The sequence below is a fragment of the Bidens hawaiensis genome, unplaced genomic scaffold, assembly GCF_021521415.1.
Source record: "Bidens hawaiensis isolate Kalapana, Puna unplaced genomic scaffold, B.hawaiensis_p1.1 tig00030574_1, whole genome shotgun sequence".
Taxonomy (NCBI): domain Eukaryota; kingdom Viridiplantae; phylum Streptophyta; class Magnoliopsida; order Asterales; family Asteraceae; genus Bidens; species Bidens hawaiensis.
The window spans coordinates 31,665-48,335 of NW_027505186.1; the positions used below are offsets into that span (position 1 = coordinate 31,665).

At 32.2% G+C, this 16,671-nt stretch overlaps 2 protein-coding genes across 2 annotated transcripts; one reads left to right on the forward strand and one right to left on the reverse strand.

Moving 5' to 3' along the window:
• Positions 1-1,529: 1,529 nt before the first annotated feature.
• On the forward strand, positions 1,530-4,822 carry LOC143611323 (ribosomal RNA small subunit methyltransferase, chloroplastic-like). Its single transcript, XM_077085543.1, has 9 exons — positions 1,530-1,780; positions 3,325-3,474; positions 3,578-3,634; positions 3,723-3,815; positions 3,891-3,986; positions 4,106-4,243; positions 4,386-4,469; positions 4,538-4,648; positions 4,721-4,822. The coding sequence occupies exons 1-9, from the start codon at positions 1,541-1,543 to the stop codon at positions 4,820-4,822; spliced, it is 1,071 nt and encodes a 356-aa protein (XP_076941658.1). The 5' UTR covers positions 1,530-1,540.
• Positions 4,823-5,075: 253 nt separating this feature from the next.
• On the reverse strand, positions 5,076-10,091 carry LOC143611329 (protein-ribulosamine 3-kinase, chloroplastic-like). The gene is made up of 9 exons (XM_077085546.1): positions 9,869-10,091; positions 7,406-7,559; positions 7,214-7,304; positions 6,404-6,478; positions 6,246-6,334; positions 6,000-6,118; positions 5,626-5,766; positions 5,399-5,475; positions 5,076-5,307 (listed from the first exon to the last, which is right to left on the reverse strand). Exons 1-9 carry the CDS (start codon positions 9,957-9,959, stop codon positions 5,161-5,163), a joined length of 984 nt encoding a protein of 327 aa, XP_076941661.1. The 5' UTR covers positions 9,960-10,091; the 3' UTR covers positions 5,076-5,160.
• Positions 10,092-16,671: the final 6,580 nt, after the last annotated feature.

Genomic DNA, 16,671 nt, shown 5'->3' on the forward strand with positions numbered 1-16,671 from the left:
AGAATAAAAATTGGTGAAAACAAACAACCACTTAACCATAAAATAGGTAAAGAAAACCTACTAACATATAAAGGAGTTTATCAAAAACAAAAGAATGAAGACGAGGAAAATAGAGAGCTTGGAAAATAAATTTTTGGACTTGATGAAATCTTGGAGTAAAGAAGATTAAGGAGTTGAACCAAAAATTAATGTGGATTATAGTTGGCCAGTTGGGAGTTTAAACCAAAAATTAATGTTTGACCCTTGACAGTTTGTATATGAAACAGTGAAAGGTTGTCTTTTAAAAACTACTAGTGGGTTGAAAAAAGGAGTAAATGAAGAGATTCGAACTCTGGACTATTGGATTACAAAACAAGCGCTTAACCGGTTGAACACTTCTTCATTTTAAACATTGGTTCACACTATAAATATTTATGGGTTCACTCCAACTTTTTTGTATAACCGTTTACTAATATTCCGAAACTCACTGGGTTCCGTGAACCCGAACCACTCCATGTAGATCCGCCCTTGCATATATTGATCATATGGCCGAAAGAGTTTACTCACTATATCAAATAAAATCGAAAATTCAAAAATATATTTAAAAAAGTTGCACGAATGACGTCTTTGTCATAAATGGAAGTTGTATTGGAAGTGGCGGGTGATCTCCTACCCCTTCCAACTTGTTTTGGCACAATGGCCATGACAACCAATGTAGTGTAATAGGAAGAACAACAACGGGTGAAAGTAGAAAGGAGGTACAATTTAGAAGTAAAAAAGAAGACGACGAAGTAAAATGAATAAAGTGCTCAAAACCGTGATGATCATACTTTCAAGTCTACCAGTTTTTTACAATGGTACTTTACTTTTCATTGAGTTGCGTAAAAATAATAACTACTTTAAGTATACACGTAGTTATTATTTTCACATTTGTTATTATTTATAGGTATATTGGTTTTTATTGTCCTAACTTTCATCAATTGTTTGATAACACTCTTAACTTCCGATTTGTCATCCACCACTCCCAACTTTCACACTTTTTGTTTTTGTCACTCCCTCACTAACATACGACTAACGTCGTTAGTGGAATCCCTTCGGAAATCATACTAGATTATCGGGTGCACTTCACAACCATCAGAATACCCTTGCATCTCATCAATCAGTCCCCTCTTTTCGTCAATCGGACCTTGAAGTTGTTGCATCCGCCTTCGGTAGGCTATGATAGAACCCTAGTCACCCCGCCTCCCTTTTCTCTGTTTTCAGTCGTCTGCTTCACCGAAAAGCAGGATTCGCAGGAGTACTAGGATTCCACTAACAACGTTAGTCGTTCATTACTGAGAAAGTGACAAAAACAAATAAGGTAAAAGTTAGAATTGAAATCAAAAGCTGAGAGCGTTATCAATCAACGGGTAAAAATTATAAGTATTAAAAACCAATATCTCTCGTTTCTCGGGTCAACCCAAACCGACAGCTGTTGTCCGTGGTTGTGTCCGTACATATAAAAGATAACGGTTACCCTTTTCCTGTCAACTGCTTCAATCCCGCCACTTGAACACACACGATGACTCTTGTGCTACACAATTTCCCGCCAATTACTTCATCTGCTTCTACACTTCAATACACAACTTGCAGTACAAGATCACACACAGTTATGTGTGCTGTTGTATCAAGTAGTAACACCGATAAACCTAAAATTAAACCCAAAGTTACCAAGATTAAGATCAAAGAACCCGACGATTACCATGCCACTGTCAAGGCTCTCAATTCCAAAGGCCGCGTTCCAAGAAAGTCACTTGGTCAGGTTGGTTTAAGCTTTAAAGTTTTGATTTTATGGGGTTTTGTGTGTGGGCATTTCGTCGAACAGGTGGTGGGTGTTTGTTAATGGGTTATTAATTATTATCCAAGATTGAATTTGCTTTCTAATTAGGGGTGCAAATGAGCCGCTCGCAAGCTACTTCATATCGGGCTGATAAAAAGCTCGTTTATTTATCGAACCCGAGCTCAATTTTTGTATGGGAAGCTTGTTTAGGCTCGTAGAGCGTTAACAAGCCTTGTGTATTTTTAAATTTTCCTATTTAGACCTTTTGTGATAGTTTCACACTGCACAGCTGAGCTCGACTCGAGCTTTGGCTTGGTTTAGGTACTACACGAGCTCAACCAAAGCTTAGTGTCACGGAGTTACCTCTTAGACTCCGTGTGGCGCCCGAAGGCCAGCCAATCGGTCCGCTCATGATCAGGGTTTGCTGGTTTCGTCTTGCCTTGGACTCATCAGGCGAGAGGCAACAGCTCACAACCAGCGATGCGTTCGTCGTGCAAGCACGACTAGACATGTACGCCTTCTTTCCCGCTGAGGTTGTGCCCGATAAAGTCCGGGACGAGCCAACAAACCCAAGCGTTTCAACACAATTCTAGCATCTCAATCTTCAAATATTTGGTCCCGTGACATTAGGCTCATTTAATGTATTTCTAATAATTTATTGTAATAATAAAAAAATGTATAAGTCAATTAATAAATAATAATCGAGCCAGCCCGAGCTTGAAAAACGACTCACGAGCCGAACTCAAGCTTTAGAAAAAGAGCTCGAAACGAGCTGAGCTGGGGCTCAGCCTGTCTCGGCTCATTTACTTTCTATTTAAGGTACGGTAGAGAATTTTATGAATGGCACTGTGTAGTAGGGGTGTGCACGGTTCAGTTATTAGCATTAACCGAACCGAATCGATTGGTTATCGGTTCGGTTCGTTAATCTCGGTTAATAACCCATATCATACTTGGGCTAAAATTTTGTTTAAAAATACATGAAATGAAGGTATAAATATATGAAATTGAGATATTATTACATGAAATGGAGATATAAATACATGAAACTGATAGTATTAATTATTAAACAATTAATACATATAATACATGAAATAGAGGAAAAAAAGCTTGAAAAGATGAAAAAAATGAATAGTTCGGTGCGGTTCGGTTAATTCGGTTTTCGGTTCGATTCGGTTATTGCTCACCCCTACTGTGTAGATCTGATTAAAGTTGAATAGAAGCTGGTATAAGAGAATTGAGGGTAGAGTTACAGTTAAGTATGAAATGATGAAATAGGTAAATGAATATGAAGCAATGAAACTCAAATTTGTATGTTTTATCTGTATTATCTGTGGTTATCTTCTATGGACACTGATTGCATAGTTACTATAAGGCGAACAAACTAGTTGACAGTAGATTAGTATGTAAATCGATTTGAAAAGTGTTACGGTTGACACATACGCCAAAGATCTAACCACAAATTCTCCATCTTTTTAACTGTTGGGAGTGATAATTAATTAGTTATTACTAATTTTGTTATTATGCAGCATTACATGTTAAATGGTGAAGTAAATGATCAACTTGTTGATGCTGCCAATGTGAGTGATGGCGATGTGGTGCTTGAAATTGGTCCGGGAACCGGGTCCCTCACCAACGTTCTTGTTGAATCTGGTGCAAATGTTCTTGCCATTGAAAAGGTTTACCTTTTGTATTTCTTCTTTAATGTTTTTGATAAATTTTTTACTCCATTTATATATAAAATTATAAACGTATCGTCTTTCATCTTTGTGATGTCTGCAGGATCCTCACATGGCTGCCCTTGTAAATGAACGGTTTGCAGCCACTAATCGTGTAAAGGTAATATATTACTATATTTGTTTTTACTGAATTATGCTATTATCACTGGATATTAAGCATATGAATTATGCAATATCTAATTGTGTAGGTAATACAAGAAGACTTTACAAGATGCCACCTTCGGTCTCATTTGTCATCGTTTTTAGGGAGTGATTATTCAGAAGTAGATTCATACGCAAAGGTGAAAAAACGCCACATGGGATACCTTCTGGCGGTTTATTAACAAGTGTCTTATTCTCTCTTAATTGTTATGCAGGTAGTTGCAAATATACCGTTCAATATAAGTACAGATATAGTTAAACAACTTCTTCCAATGGGTGACATCTTCTCAGAAGTAGTCTTATTACTCCAGGTTTAAATCGTTTATTTTTGTCATGCTTATGATGTTTTTATGTTACTTCCGATGTAGAAAACCTTTTTTCTGGTATGATTTTATCATCGTGTTTCATTTTTGTGATTAAAATTGTTCAGGAGGAAACTGCTGTGCGCATGGTGGACTCATCCTTGAGGACATCCGAGTATAGACCAATTAATATATTTATAAATTTCTATTCAAACCCCGAGTATATACTTAAGGTCCCTAGGGCAAACTTTTTCCCTCAACCTAAAGTAAGTGTTTGATGCTTTGTTAATTATCTTTATAGACAAATTTTTTAAGAACTTTACGAATGTTTTAGTATTAAATATTTATCTTCTTTTTATTATAAATATAAATTTTTTAATGTTATCGTGACATTCTTATGCGTGATAGGTTGATGCAGCTGTTGTTGTGTTTAGACTGAAACAAGCATCAGACTACCCTCAAGTTTCATCAACCAAGAGCTTCTTTTCAATGGTGTGTACTAAATATTATTAATGGTTTCTTGAAAATCTGAATTAAAACATGTTACATGATCTTCATAGGTTAATTCAGCATTTAATGGGAAACGCAAGATGTTGCGAAAAACGCTCCAACACATAAAACCGTCACCTGAGATTGAAGAAGCTCTTGTAAATATTGGTCTTGCAGCAACTGTAAGTATCATCCTTGTTTTCCACATTACTCGCCATCTTTAGCTTAAAACAACCGACTCTTTTTTTGTGCAGGCAAGGCCAGAAGAACTCACATTAGAAGATTTTGTAAAGTTGCATAATTTGATTGGAGAAACCTTTTTGAGTTTTGAGCATAGGTACAAAACTGTACTCTAGATCCCCCGAATGTACAACCTTAGAGTGGTATGGTACATGTGTTGTAACCTATCAATAAACTAAATGGTGGTGTATAACTTTTTTATTTATTAATGTAATTTAATTTTTTTATAATTAATTATTAATTTAAAATATTTGTGTTTTGTATTTTTGAAGAACACTTTTATAAATACTTGTCTTGTTTTCCAAATTCCTTTTCAAAATGCATATCATATCATCAAAAGACACAATTTTGTTTTCTAATCATGGGAAATTACTGCAATAAAAATGCATATCATATCATCAAAAGACACAATTTTGACTTTTGGAATTAAATTTACATGAATATTTCCAAGCTCCTAAGCATTTAAAATCCGAATGTAATCTTCGATTATGGACATAGCCGATGATCGGTAACCAGAACCAAAGAGATTGTAATGGTTCAAGTAATGATAAAGCAGATAAAGACCCCTCCTTTTTTCAAATCCCGGTTGTTTTGGCATCACCTAATAACCGATACACATTAAAAATTGTTTTAGAATGACAAAATCATTTTCAAGTAATGAAAACGAAATATATATGTAACTATGTAAGCACCTCAAAATAAGCATTATAGAAAGACCCTCCAAATCCAGCACACCATGACATTCCAAACTCAGCTTCATTATGTCCATCTGCATAACAATCAAGAAACATAAAAGTTTTAACAAATGGAGAAAAGATGTCAAATTTTCAAAAATTTTGCGTCTTTGCTTTGTGGGTCCTATTTCGTTTATCATTCTTGATATAGAAATGGGACTTGGTCAAACTAAACTAGTACTTACAATAACAAGCGGGATCAAGTATAACAGGCTCCCCATTCTTGTCAGAACTGATATTTCCACTCCATAAATCCCCATGTAATAAACAAGGCTCGGTCGTCACGCCTTCAAACAAAGCTGCAATATTTTTAACTAATCTTTGTCCTGCATTTAAGTCAACATCAACATTACCAGAACTTAGATTTAAAAGTTTTGACTTTTAAGGTCAAACACTCAAACCGTCTATGTTAACAAGTTTTGTGAAGATCTCTCTTCTTAAAGATTAAAAATCGCGAGAAACCGTTTTGTTGTTGGTGGTTAAAAGTTAAAACTTGGTTGGGTTAACTTTAGAAAGTCAATATGGAAACTGTACTTAGGGGTACTTAAGAAGCACAAACCTTTTTCATATATAGCTGAATCGCCATATTGTTGTTGTGCTAACTTAAGTTGAAAAGTCAACCGATGTTCAGAGTAAAACTCGATCCAATCCGATGTCCACGTGTTTATCTGTGGTGTGCTACATGCAGGACTTGAGCTTATCAAAACTAAAAGTATTGTAAAAGATAAAAAAGAATATTTTTATCTCAAATATCCGACTTAAAATTCAAGAAATTTTTTTGGCTGTTTTATAAGCATAAACATACCTGCCAATGGTATTGTTGACATGAAACCCGAAACCATTTTCAGATTTTGCAGCTTTGTGCATCTCTGCAAGCTTCCTCCCTAGTATAGACTAAATTCAAAAAAAATGTAAATAAAATAATAAATCAAGAGCGTAATGCAAGTCGAGTTTTAGGGTTACCTGATCACCTCTTGATGAACCAAATTCTATATATTCCATAATGATGAATGAACCTCTCGTTGGAAATTCACCAACCTTCAGACATCAAAGAAACATTCAAGGAGCATTTTTGGCATTTTTTTGGAAGATACTGTTATGTAGCTAAAGTGTGGCAATTTCAACCCGTTAACTAGGGGTGGCAAATGTGACCCATGGGTTGAATGGGTTGTATTAAAATGTATATAATGGGTCAGACTAAAAAAAAATGATTGAAACGGGTCAAAACGGGTTGACATTTCTTGAAAGTTTTTTTTATGGAACGAGAAAACCGGAGAAAACTTTTTAGTATTTTTACTTTTTTAGTTTTTGATTTATATTTCAAGTTATAGTTTTTTAATTATTTTTTTTTTGAATTTTTTAATGAGGGGTTTTTGAAATCTCAACCCATTTCAAAAACCCCTCACTAAAAAATTCAAAAAATATAATTAAAAAATCATAACTCGAAATATAAATAAAAAACTAAAAAAGTAAAAGCACTAAAAAGTTTCATCCGTTTTCTCGTTCCACAAAAAAAAGAAAAAACAAAAACTTTCAAGAAATGTCAACCCGTTTTGACCCGTTTCAATCATTTTCTTTTTTTAGTTTGACCCATTCTGACCCATTATATACATTTTAATACAACCCAATGGTCACATTTGCCACCCCTACCGTTTACTAATAAACGGGTCAAATAATTTTTTTTTAGCTAAAAATGGGAATAAGATTGATATTATATACATATTCTTGCCACCTCTAGTTAATTTATCATACATCCAATTAGAGGAATCTAACCTTATACGGTTTAGGAACACGAATGGATTTTGTTTCATACATTGCATTCAATCCCAAAGCCTCTCCCTCGAACATCTCGGGGCCAATATGCCTAGAACCAAGTAATATGAACACAATATCGTTAAAAAAAGTACGCCTAAAGTATACAAAATTATTAATATAAGAAATCTTGAAATGTGTTGGCAAAAAAACCTGTTGGTTTTAACAAAGAAAGAGCCAGCATCAGTATTATATCGGCTTGCAAGATTAATACAACCGCCACCAACAGGACTAATTCCTGTTATTTGAGTTGCTTTTCCTTCTGTTAGAATCCATTCACGTACTGGATCTGTACTTAAAGTAGCCACTGTAAAAAAAGGCGGAAACTTTAGATGATTACAATACCACTTTTTACAAGATTTTAACGATAAATGTAAATTAATTATAGTGTGTTTGACTTCAAGAATAATGGTCTATTATGACTTAGTTCACCAAATATTTACAATGAATTGCTTCACCATGTCAAATTATACTCAAATTTAAGGAATCAGTAAGAAAAAAAGAACAATTTGTAACAAAGTAAATATGAAACAGCATCTTAACAATGGTTTAATATTAGAAAGCCAAAAAAGATTGAATCTTTATATAGCATGTATGAGTGAAATACTAATGTTTCTTCTTTGACATCACAAAAAAAATCATAATTTGCTGGTTATTATACAACGCAATTATAAGATTTAAACCCTATAATTATCAATGAATTTGGTGCACTAAACAGATTAGAAAAACCAAACATACATTCAAAATTCACAGATTATCATCAAGAATGCAAAAGTAAACGACAACTTTAAGCAGAGTTCAACAGACTCCTTTAAATCAAATGAGTTCATTTTAAAATCCACAAAAATCAAAACTTTTTACCACTATAATCTCTAAAAACTCAAAGCTGATAGCTTTTTTAGCTTTTTTTTACACAATAAGCTTAACTTGGTGTTTGGTTTAGCTTTTTTTTACACAACTATTAATAAATAAATGTTTTATATTGCCACGTGTCATTTTCTGGTGCATTCCTTCTCCTTTTTCCCGCTTCTCTCTCCTATTAATTATACATTAAACATACATATTTTTTAATTCATTTTGATTTCTATAATTTGCTTTTACAAAACGTATTTTATTTAAAAAAAGTTAGGTTTGTTTATTAAACGTTTTCATAAATTGAACATTTTCCGTTATTTAACTTCTCCAATATGAATTATATCATTTTTTATATATATATAAAATTTACAGATATATGAATCATTTTAGCCCTTAAACTTACTCTGGTTCATTGTTAAAATCACGTTGATCTTTAACTGAATCCGGCCCGCCTTCTTTTTCTCTGTAACTGTAATCTCTTTCTTTCTATTCATATATTGTTGATCAAAACCATATCGGTTCTCTTTACTGCACATTCTTTGACTAACCGGAAGCTTTCTTCCACTTATGGCAGGTTCATTTTTGTTCCGATTGTACCAGTTATGTTCTCGTAATATTATTCTACTTTAGTTGTTACCATATTTTTAGTGTATCATGTAACGTTGTATCGAAAGATTATTTAGGAAATATTGATTTATTTTAAAATTTAGTGAATTATAGTTGCAATTTAACTTTGTACTTATTTAATGTATAATACTCAACTATATTTATCATTCTTTTAAGTTGTTCAACCCGTGTAAGACACGGGTACCTAACTAGTTAGCTTATATAAGCTAATTTGAAGAAGCTTATTTGAAGATGGTTTTTTAGCTTATTTGAAGAAGCTTATTTGTGTAAGGGTGTAAGTTACTCATTTGTCCTCAAATACTCATTTGTCCTCAAATGGTGGTGGATTAGTAATTATTGAATCAACTTATTACTCTAACAAATCAAAGAATGATGGATTTAACAACTTATTAAGACGCATAATTAACTTGTAGAATATAAGCTAATCCAAACACTAAAAATGGCTTATAAAATAAGCTATAAGCTACTTTAAAATATAAGCATAAGCAAAAAAATAAAAGCTAGGCCAAACACCCCCATAATCTTGATTCAAGATTACGTAATCTTGAAACTGGGTGTGGTTTAAAAAATCTTATAGAAAATAATAATTTGCAGAATTAATGTCTTTAACTCAAATGGGTTCATTTTAAAATCCACAAAAATCAAAACTTTTTACCACTATAAACTCTAAAAACTCAAAAAGGCATAATCTTGATTCAAGATTACATAATCTTGAAACTGGGTGTGGTTTAAAAAATTTATAAAAAATAATAATTTGCAGAATTAATGTCTTTAACTCAAATGGGTTCATTTTAAAATCAACAAAAATCAAAACTTTTTACCACAATAACCTCTAAAAACACAAAAAGGCATAATCTTGATCCAAGGTTACATAATCTTGAAACTGGGTGTGGTTTAAAAAATCTTATAAAAAATAATAATTTGCAGAATTGATGTCTTTAACTCAAATGGGTTCATTTTAAAATCCACAAAAATCAAAACTTTATGCTACTATAAGCTCTAAAAACCCAAAAAGACATAATCTTGATTCAAGATTACATAATCTTGAAACTGGGTTTGGTTTCAAAAGTCTTATAAATTATAAAAAAAAACCTAAAAGATAATAATTTGCAGAAAAAAAGAAATGAAACTTACTAGCCATGGGTTTATGCAGAGGAGTTGAGAATTGGCGCGAAGAGGGAAAAAGATGACAAGAAGAAGAAGAGAAGGAGATGATGCCCACCATTCTTGGTTGGCTTGCAGCAGCTGCTTCAACACTCACTCACTGATTGCAAGCAGATTCTCATCACCAACAATAATTGGTGGAGGTTTCTTCTTTTTTGTTTTTTTTTTTACTTTTTTTTTCTTGGATCTTTTTTGGGTTTGGAGTATCTTGATGAAGCCCCACTAAAAGGATATTTTTAATGAGAAAAAAGAGAGAAGATTTGTTATGTTTTAAATACTCGTAACTTTTACTCATCGGTAAGGAACGTTTTTAATTAATAATTTGTCTTTTATTCTAACTTGTAACATATTTTCTTCTGTCATTTTCAAACTTAACAGATACTAACCTCGTTAGTTTTGTTGCTGATGTGACATTTTTTAGTTAGATTACAAACTTACGTGACGTTTTCTTTAAAACATGTGGATCCCAACTTTTACTTCATCCAAACTTCAAACCAAAAACAAAATTAATAAATCTCTCTCTCCCTTTCTCTCTCTTCCACCCGCCGCCTCTTCGTTACCAACTCCATCCAGTTAACATTTATTTCCTCTTAACAACATCACCTCTTAGATCTACATAATATTAATTTCACAATCCTCAATCGAAGCAATGATATAATAGGATTTCGAAGAGAAAAAATCGTATCAAGGAGTTCAATCTACCTCCTCAATTTAAGCCCCCCAATCTAAACCCTACGCTTGTAAAATACATAGACGTCGGAGACTCGTTTCTCGGCATCACCAAATGCTCTGGAACCATCCTGACCAAAGAACACCAGTATTTATGGATCACTCCAGGCGAGTTTCATCCGTTAACAACATTACATGGAGAACCATATTGTTCTCAGTTTAAGAATCCTGGTTCCGTTTAAGAATCAATTAATAGTTGAGTTTATACACATTCCCCCCCCCCCCCCCCCCCCCCTTCTTATTATTTTTGGTAATAACATAGTCAAGGGGTTGAATATATTTTGCCGAGGGCATGTAAGATAACAACATGAAAAGGTAAGTGTTTTGATTTGTTGATTGTTAATTTATAGATAAAGATAAGTAGTTTTTAATTAGAGTTAAGTGTGTTTTGCACCCTTGTGGTTAAACCAAAACGCAGGATGTGACCTCCATTTTATTTATTTGATTCTTACCCCTGACGTCTGCAGAGCGATGCAATTTGACTTTTTAGCCTTGCCATTAAGTCAACGTTGTTTGACCGTTAAAAAAATGACGGGGCTAGGGGCAAGTAGTCTTATCACATATGACTAAGAAAATCAAAATCCCACCCCTAAACCCTTTCCTCTGCAGGCATAACCAAAGCGCCGGCAAGACACGATGGGGACTGAGGAGCAACAAGCAATGATGAAACATTGAACAATGGGGACTGGGGAGCAACAAGCAACGATGACAACAATGACGCTTAAGTAGTGGTTTACGGTGGTGGTGGTAGCTAAGGTTCCGTCACCGCATTTAGTGTTAATGAAGGAGACGAGCAACAAAAATTTAAATAAGAAATCAAAGTTTTCTAGCAATTTTAAGAAGACTTAAAATATAGTCTTTCATGTAAATAGTACATTATATTGTTTTTAGCACACTATAAAGCCAAACTAACTATTAGCTACTTTGATTCAAAGGTTCAAATCTACTCTAGTCTTCTTAAAAAACTATGTATTATTACAATAATCCTACCCTATGTATGTATATGTATATATGTGTGTGTATGTATATATATTATCTATATTTTTACTTATATTATATAAAACATATCTGGAAGAACAATGCAATTTCATATAACTTTCAAGGCACTTAAGGCAAAATTTAGTGTGTATGGTACAAGACATATATGCAATTAATAGTTTGTAATTTACCATCATTTAATAAACTTCACCAAACCATTACATTATATATTTAATCTTACTAATCTATTAAAGCAATACAATGCTTCCACATGTTTAATTGTAGTTGTTTAGCCTCAATTTCAAATCCGACCTGTTAATTAGCCCGCAATAAGCTTTTTGTAGTCTTAATTTGTTTTGATTCATATTCTAGGGTTCGGTTAATTTGATACTTAATATACAAAAACTCGATTGAATAAAAATTATACAAGTTGAGTTTTAATATACTCAATTGCAATTCTACTGTATTAACATACAATAGATGAATTTTAATTAATTTGTATATATTTTATTCTTTCTACAACCGATGATTATTATCAAACTAAATGGTATAAATTATGTGCAGGTATGACTACTATGGTATGGACAAACCACATGGAGGGTGAGAAAATTTATTAATTTTTCAGCTAATTTGAAAGTACCTGCTTTAGTTTAGAAGTTCATGATTTTCATTTGGTGTAGAAAAGTGATAATAATACATATAGCTTCAATTCAAGGTAACACTGTTAAATTGTGACTTCAAGGTAACAACTAAATAAGAAGACATTTTATTTACGGACAATCCTAATCGAGTTTCCACTTCCGTTTCGTTTTCAATCCATATGACTTCAATTCAAGGTAACAATTTTGAATTCTTTGTGATTGTCGTTTATTTGGTTAAATTTATGATAATAATAGTAATAATAATATTGACAATATAACATTCCATGTATTTCATTATTTATTTTTGTCAATGATTTTCAGTTTTAAATTTTAAAACTTCCAAATTTGACTTGAGCATGAATTTTGTAAATCAAGTCAAACGTCAAACTTTCCATAACGTGTAACATTATTAGTTATCACAATTAAAAATAATAATTTTTAAAATGAAATCAGTTTTGATTTTTAAACTTCCAAGTTTAAGTTAAAGTTGAACTTTATAAATTTCTGGTCAAACATTCTATATCGTCTAAATTTACCATGCGTAAAATTTGTTGTTTCTAAAACAATTTTTCAGTTTAAAATTTTTAAACTTCCAAATTTTAATTAAAGTTGAATTTTTTAAAATGATTGGTCAAACATTCCGTAAACAGTAACATTACAACAATTTTTTAAACGATATTAACCCATGCACACTTCCTGTATATAATCCATCCTGTTTATGAATTATGATTACCATTCATCCACTATACAAGCTAGCCAAATGTTTCTAAGGTAATTTGCTTAGCTTATTAGGAAGCCCGATACATATACAATTTTGTTAGTAAGACAAGTAGGTGTTGTCATTTTTGGTCCAACTTCACATATACAACTTGCTCCAATTGTATTTCTATTTTAATTGTTGATGATTCAATTCTTACTCCTTAGGCAAATATGTATTTTGAACATATTTTTTGCATTTAACTGTGATTGCAGGAGAAAAGGCTGCAAAAATTTCAAGATCCTCTTAAACTTGAGGTTTTCATGGAAATTGACATAGTTTTTGAAGGATCCGTTATACCGGTGTTTAAGAAATTCATTGGCCATGATGAAATAGGATTGAATGTAATCACCCGACATGTGGTCTTTTTACAACAGAGGTTTGAATGTTTGATCTGCGACTCTGCGAGGCTAGCAAGCTTGATAGTACGTATACAAACAGGGTAACACTATATCTCATATTCAATATTATTTTATGGCATTTCTTTATTTTATTAGTGACCATGATGATCATCTTTTATTTAATCACTTATCGTTTAGAATGAAATGTTTAGGCAATTTTGGTGTTCGATTAGTTACCCTTCATATTTAAAAAATGGATCAGTTGGAAATCTCTAGCTCAGTGGTTAGACTTGATCTTAAATTTATTTAAACGAGTCAATTTGAGTTATGTTTTATCTCAAAATGTTTAGATATAAACAATTAGCTAAAAAATATTATCTACTTGAGTACTTAAAGCAATGGTGGTAATTTGACCCGTTTACTTAAAAATGTCAATTTGGGTTTTGTTTTAATTTAAATGGGTCATATATAACCTATAATTTATTATTTACATGGATACTTGTAGCAATTTTGGCAATTTCGACCTGTTTTAAACGTTTAAGATAAAATGTTCAACTAAAACGGGAACATTTAATATGGCAAATGGGTTTGGTCAGTTTGAAAACATCACTTAGTTTGCTTTTATTGTAGTCAACATTTTCAAATGTAATTATATTGATTTTATTATTTTAATCATATTAATGTATAAAAACGGTAAAAAAATGTTTGTGGTAAAAGTCAACCATACAGCCTGTGGTAAGGCCGGTAAGGGTAGGTGTCAAAACTGGTACAGTTTGCACTGATAACTGGTAGGTTAGATTGCGAGATTGACCAGGATAGTGTTGACACTTACCCCTTTAAACTCAATGTTTCTTGCATTGTAGATTAGAGCATGTCTCATTTCACTAATTTCAAAGGTACAGATTAAGCTATGGTTTCAGGAAAAATTCGTTTGGGTCAAACGAAGCATATCTCATTTTACTAATTTCAAAGGTATACATTAAGTTATTCGTTTAGGCAAATACAAAGAACTAGCTGAAGGGTTAATTAAACTGTGTGTCTATTTATTGCCTTTTCAAATATGGTACTTGAAATGGTTTATCGTATGTACATGTAAGGGAGTGATTTTTTTATCCTAATCAAAACAAAGTTGTTATCAAGTTCGAGAATGGACAGTATAAAAATTTGAATCCTAAACTACTATTGACATGTGATGATTTGATCATGCTGAGAGAGCTTGACATGTTGAAGTTATCTAATGCAAGAAAAGAAATTGCCCATCTTAAGTTGGAAGGTGAAGTGAGTTTGAAGGTTAAATGATTAGCCGGATGTGCTAACTATGAAAGTGATTTTGATGATTTCCCGAAAATTTGGAGTCCAATGATGAAGTATAAGGTAATATATAACTGCTTTAGATATTGTTGTTAGATTTAATAAAAGTAATATATTGTCAACAACTTTTTAGACTTCCTAATAAGTATATTTCGGAACTTTAGAATTGTTGGTATAAATGTATCGCCATGCTATTAAGTATTTTGATTTAAGTTCTTTTCTATATAACAACTTTAGTAATGTTTAGATGTTAGTAATTATTAAACATGTTGTTATGTTAAGTTTATATTTTATTGAATATTATGTTGTTTTTATAAATTTTTAGGTGTTTAGAAAAAGGGAGTTTCTGTTGGTATAATTTGCGAAGATTTTCATGATGGTTTAATATCAAAGAACATGGTTAGTTATTTTGTTAATGTGTTTTGATGGTTTGGTTTAAATTAAGTTATTGTAATTTTGAAGTTTGAATATAAAGACAATGTAAATCTATAATATTTTGGTACCAAACGTTGAAGAAGCATTATGTTTCCTTAACCGGATGTTTAACTTGATTATGTTTAGTGACATGTTATTCCACCCGCGTGTAACGCGGGTCTATACCCTAGTACATATTTAATAATAATACCCAAATATAATTAGTGTTTAAGATATGGTTAGGCTGTCCATAGTGGGGCGACAAATGCCCATAAAGTGGGGCCATTTTTTTGATGAGCACCGCCCCTCAGACAATAAATGGGGCGATAGGGGGAGGGAGTGTTTTTTGTCGCCGGTGATTGTTTGAAGAATATTATTATTTATTTGTGTGTGTGGTATATATATGTGTGCATATATATATTGGGTTACAACACCACTACACCCTTAAAACAAAAACTCACCCTTTGTTGACCGGACGTCACATGACACAAAACGTCTCATTTTGTAGCCCCTTCATTACAAATAGCCTTAGAGGTCTTAGATTGCACTTTTACAGACCCGTTGTGAAGCGTAGATTCGTGCATCATTAAAGTATAAAAAATAGATCATGCATATATCATATCAAAGGCATTTATTTTAGTTGTTACATCTTGATGCCAACATTGCATGTAATTATATGATCCGTTACTAATATTATTACATTATAACATAAATATATTATATCATGATGATCACATTACATGGTATATAGGTATAGATGGTATACATACACATTATATATATATGTGTGCGCGCGCGCTTGTGTCTTTTGAGTAGAGATATACACAATGAATAATCTGTTTATCTTTGTATTAATATTTGTCGGGTTGAATATTGTCAACGGTTGCCCCATATTTACAAATGGGTATACCGTACACATCAAGTCAAATATCGTCAACGAGTATGTGACCCTTCATTGTAAATCAGGAGATGATGATTTGGGAAGCCACGTGCTTCGATCGCCAAACCTTGAATACGAGTGGTCGTTTTGCAGCAATTTTGGAGGATCCACTCTTTTTTACTGTTATTTTTTTTGGAGAAATCTTGAACAAATATTTGATGTGTTTGACAAGAAGTTGGCTATATGGTGTTATGAAAATAAAAAGAAGGGAAATACATGTAATTGGGAGATCAGATATGATGGATTTTACTTTTTATCAAAATCATACAATTTGGCAAAAGGAGTATACTTGGAAAAAAGCTTTTGAAAAACTCATTTGATATATATGCAGATTGTCTTGTTCCTCAATTTGCATTTTGCATAAATAAATACAGCTTTTTTACCCTTGTTTCTATATCAAGTCATTTGGTTAATAAGTTTATATATCTTAACAACTTTTAAATTTAATAACTTGTATATTATTAAGGGTTATAGTGAGATTCGCTAAACTAAATTTTTTTGATGATGTTTAGGAGTTTATACAATTTCAAAATATATTAACTTAAGTTGAATACCGTGTAAATACAGGTTGGGTAAAATATACTAAAAAGAGAACAAAACAATGTAAATTACTCTTATTAATTTGATATTAGATTAATGAATATGTATTATAACATTGAATA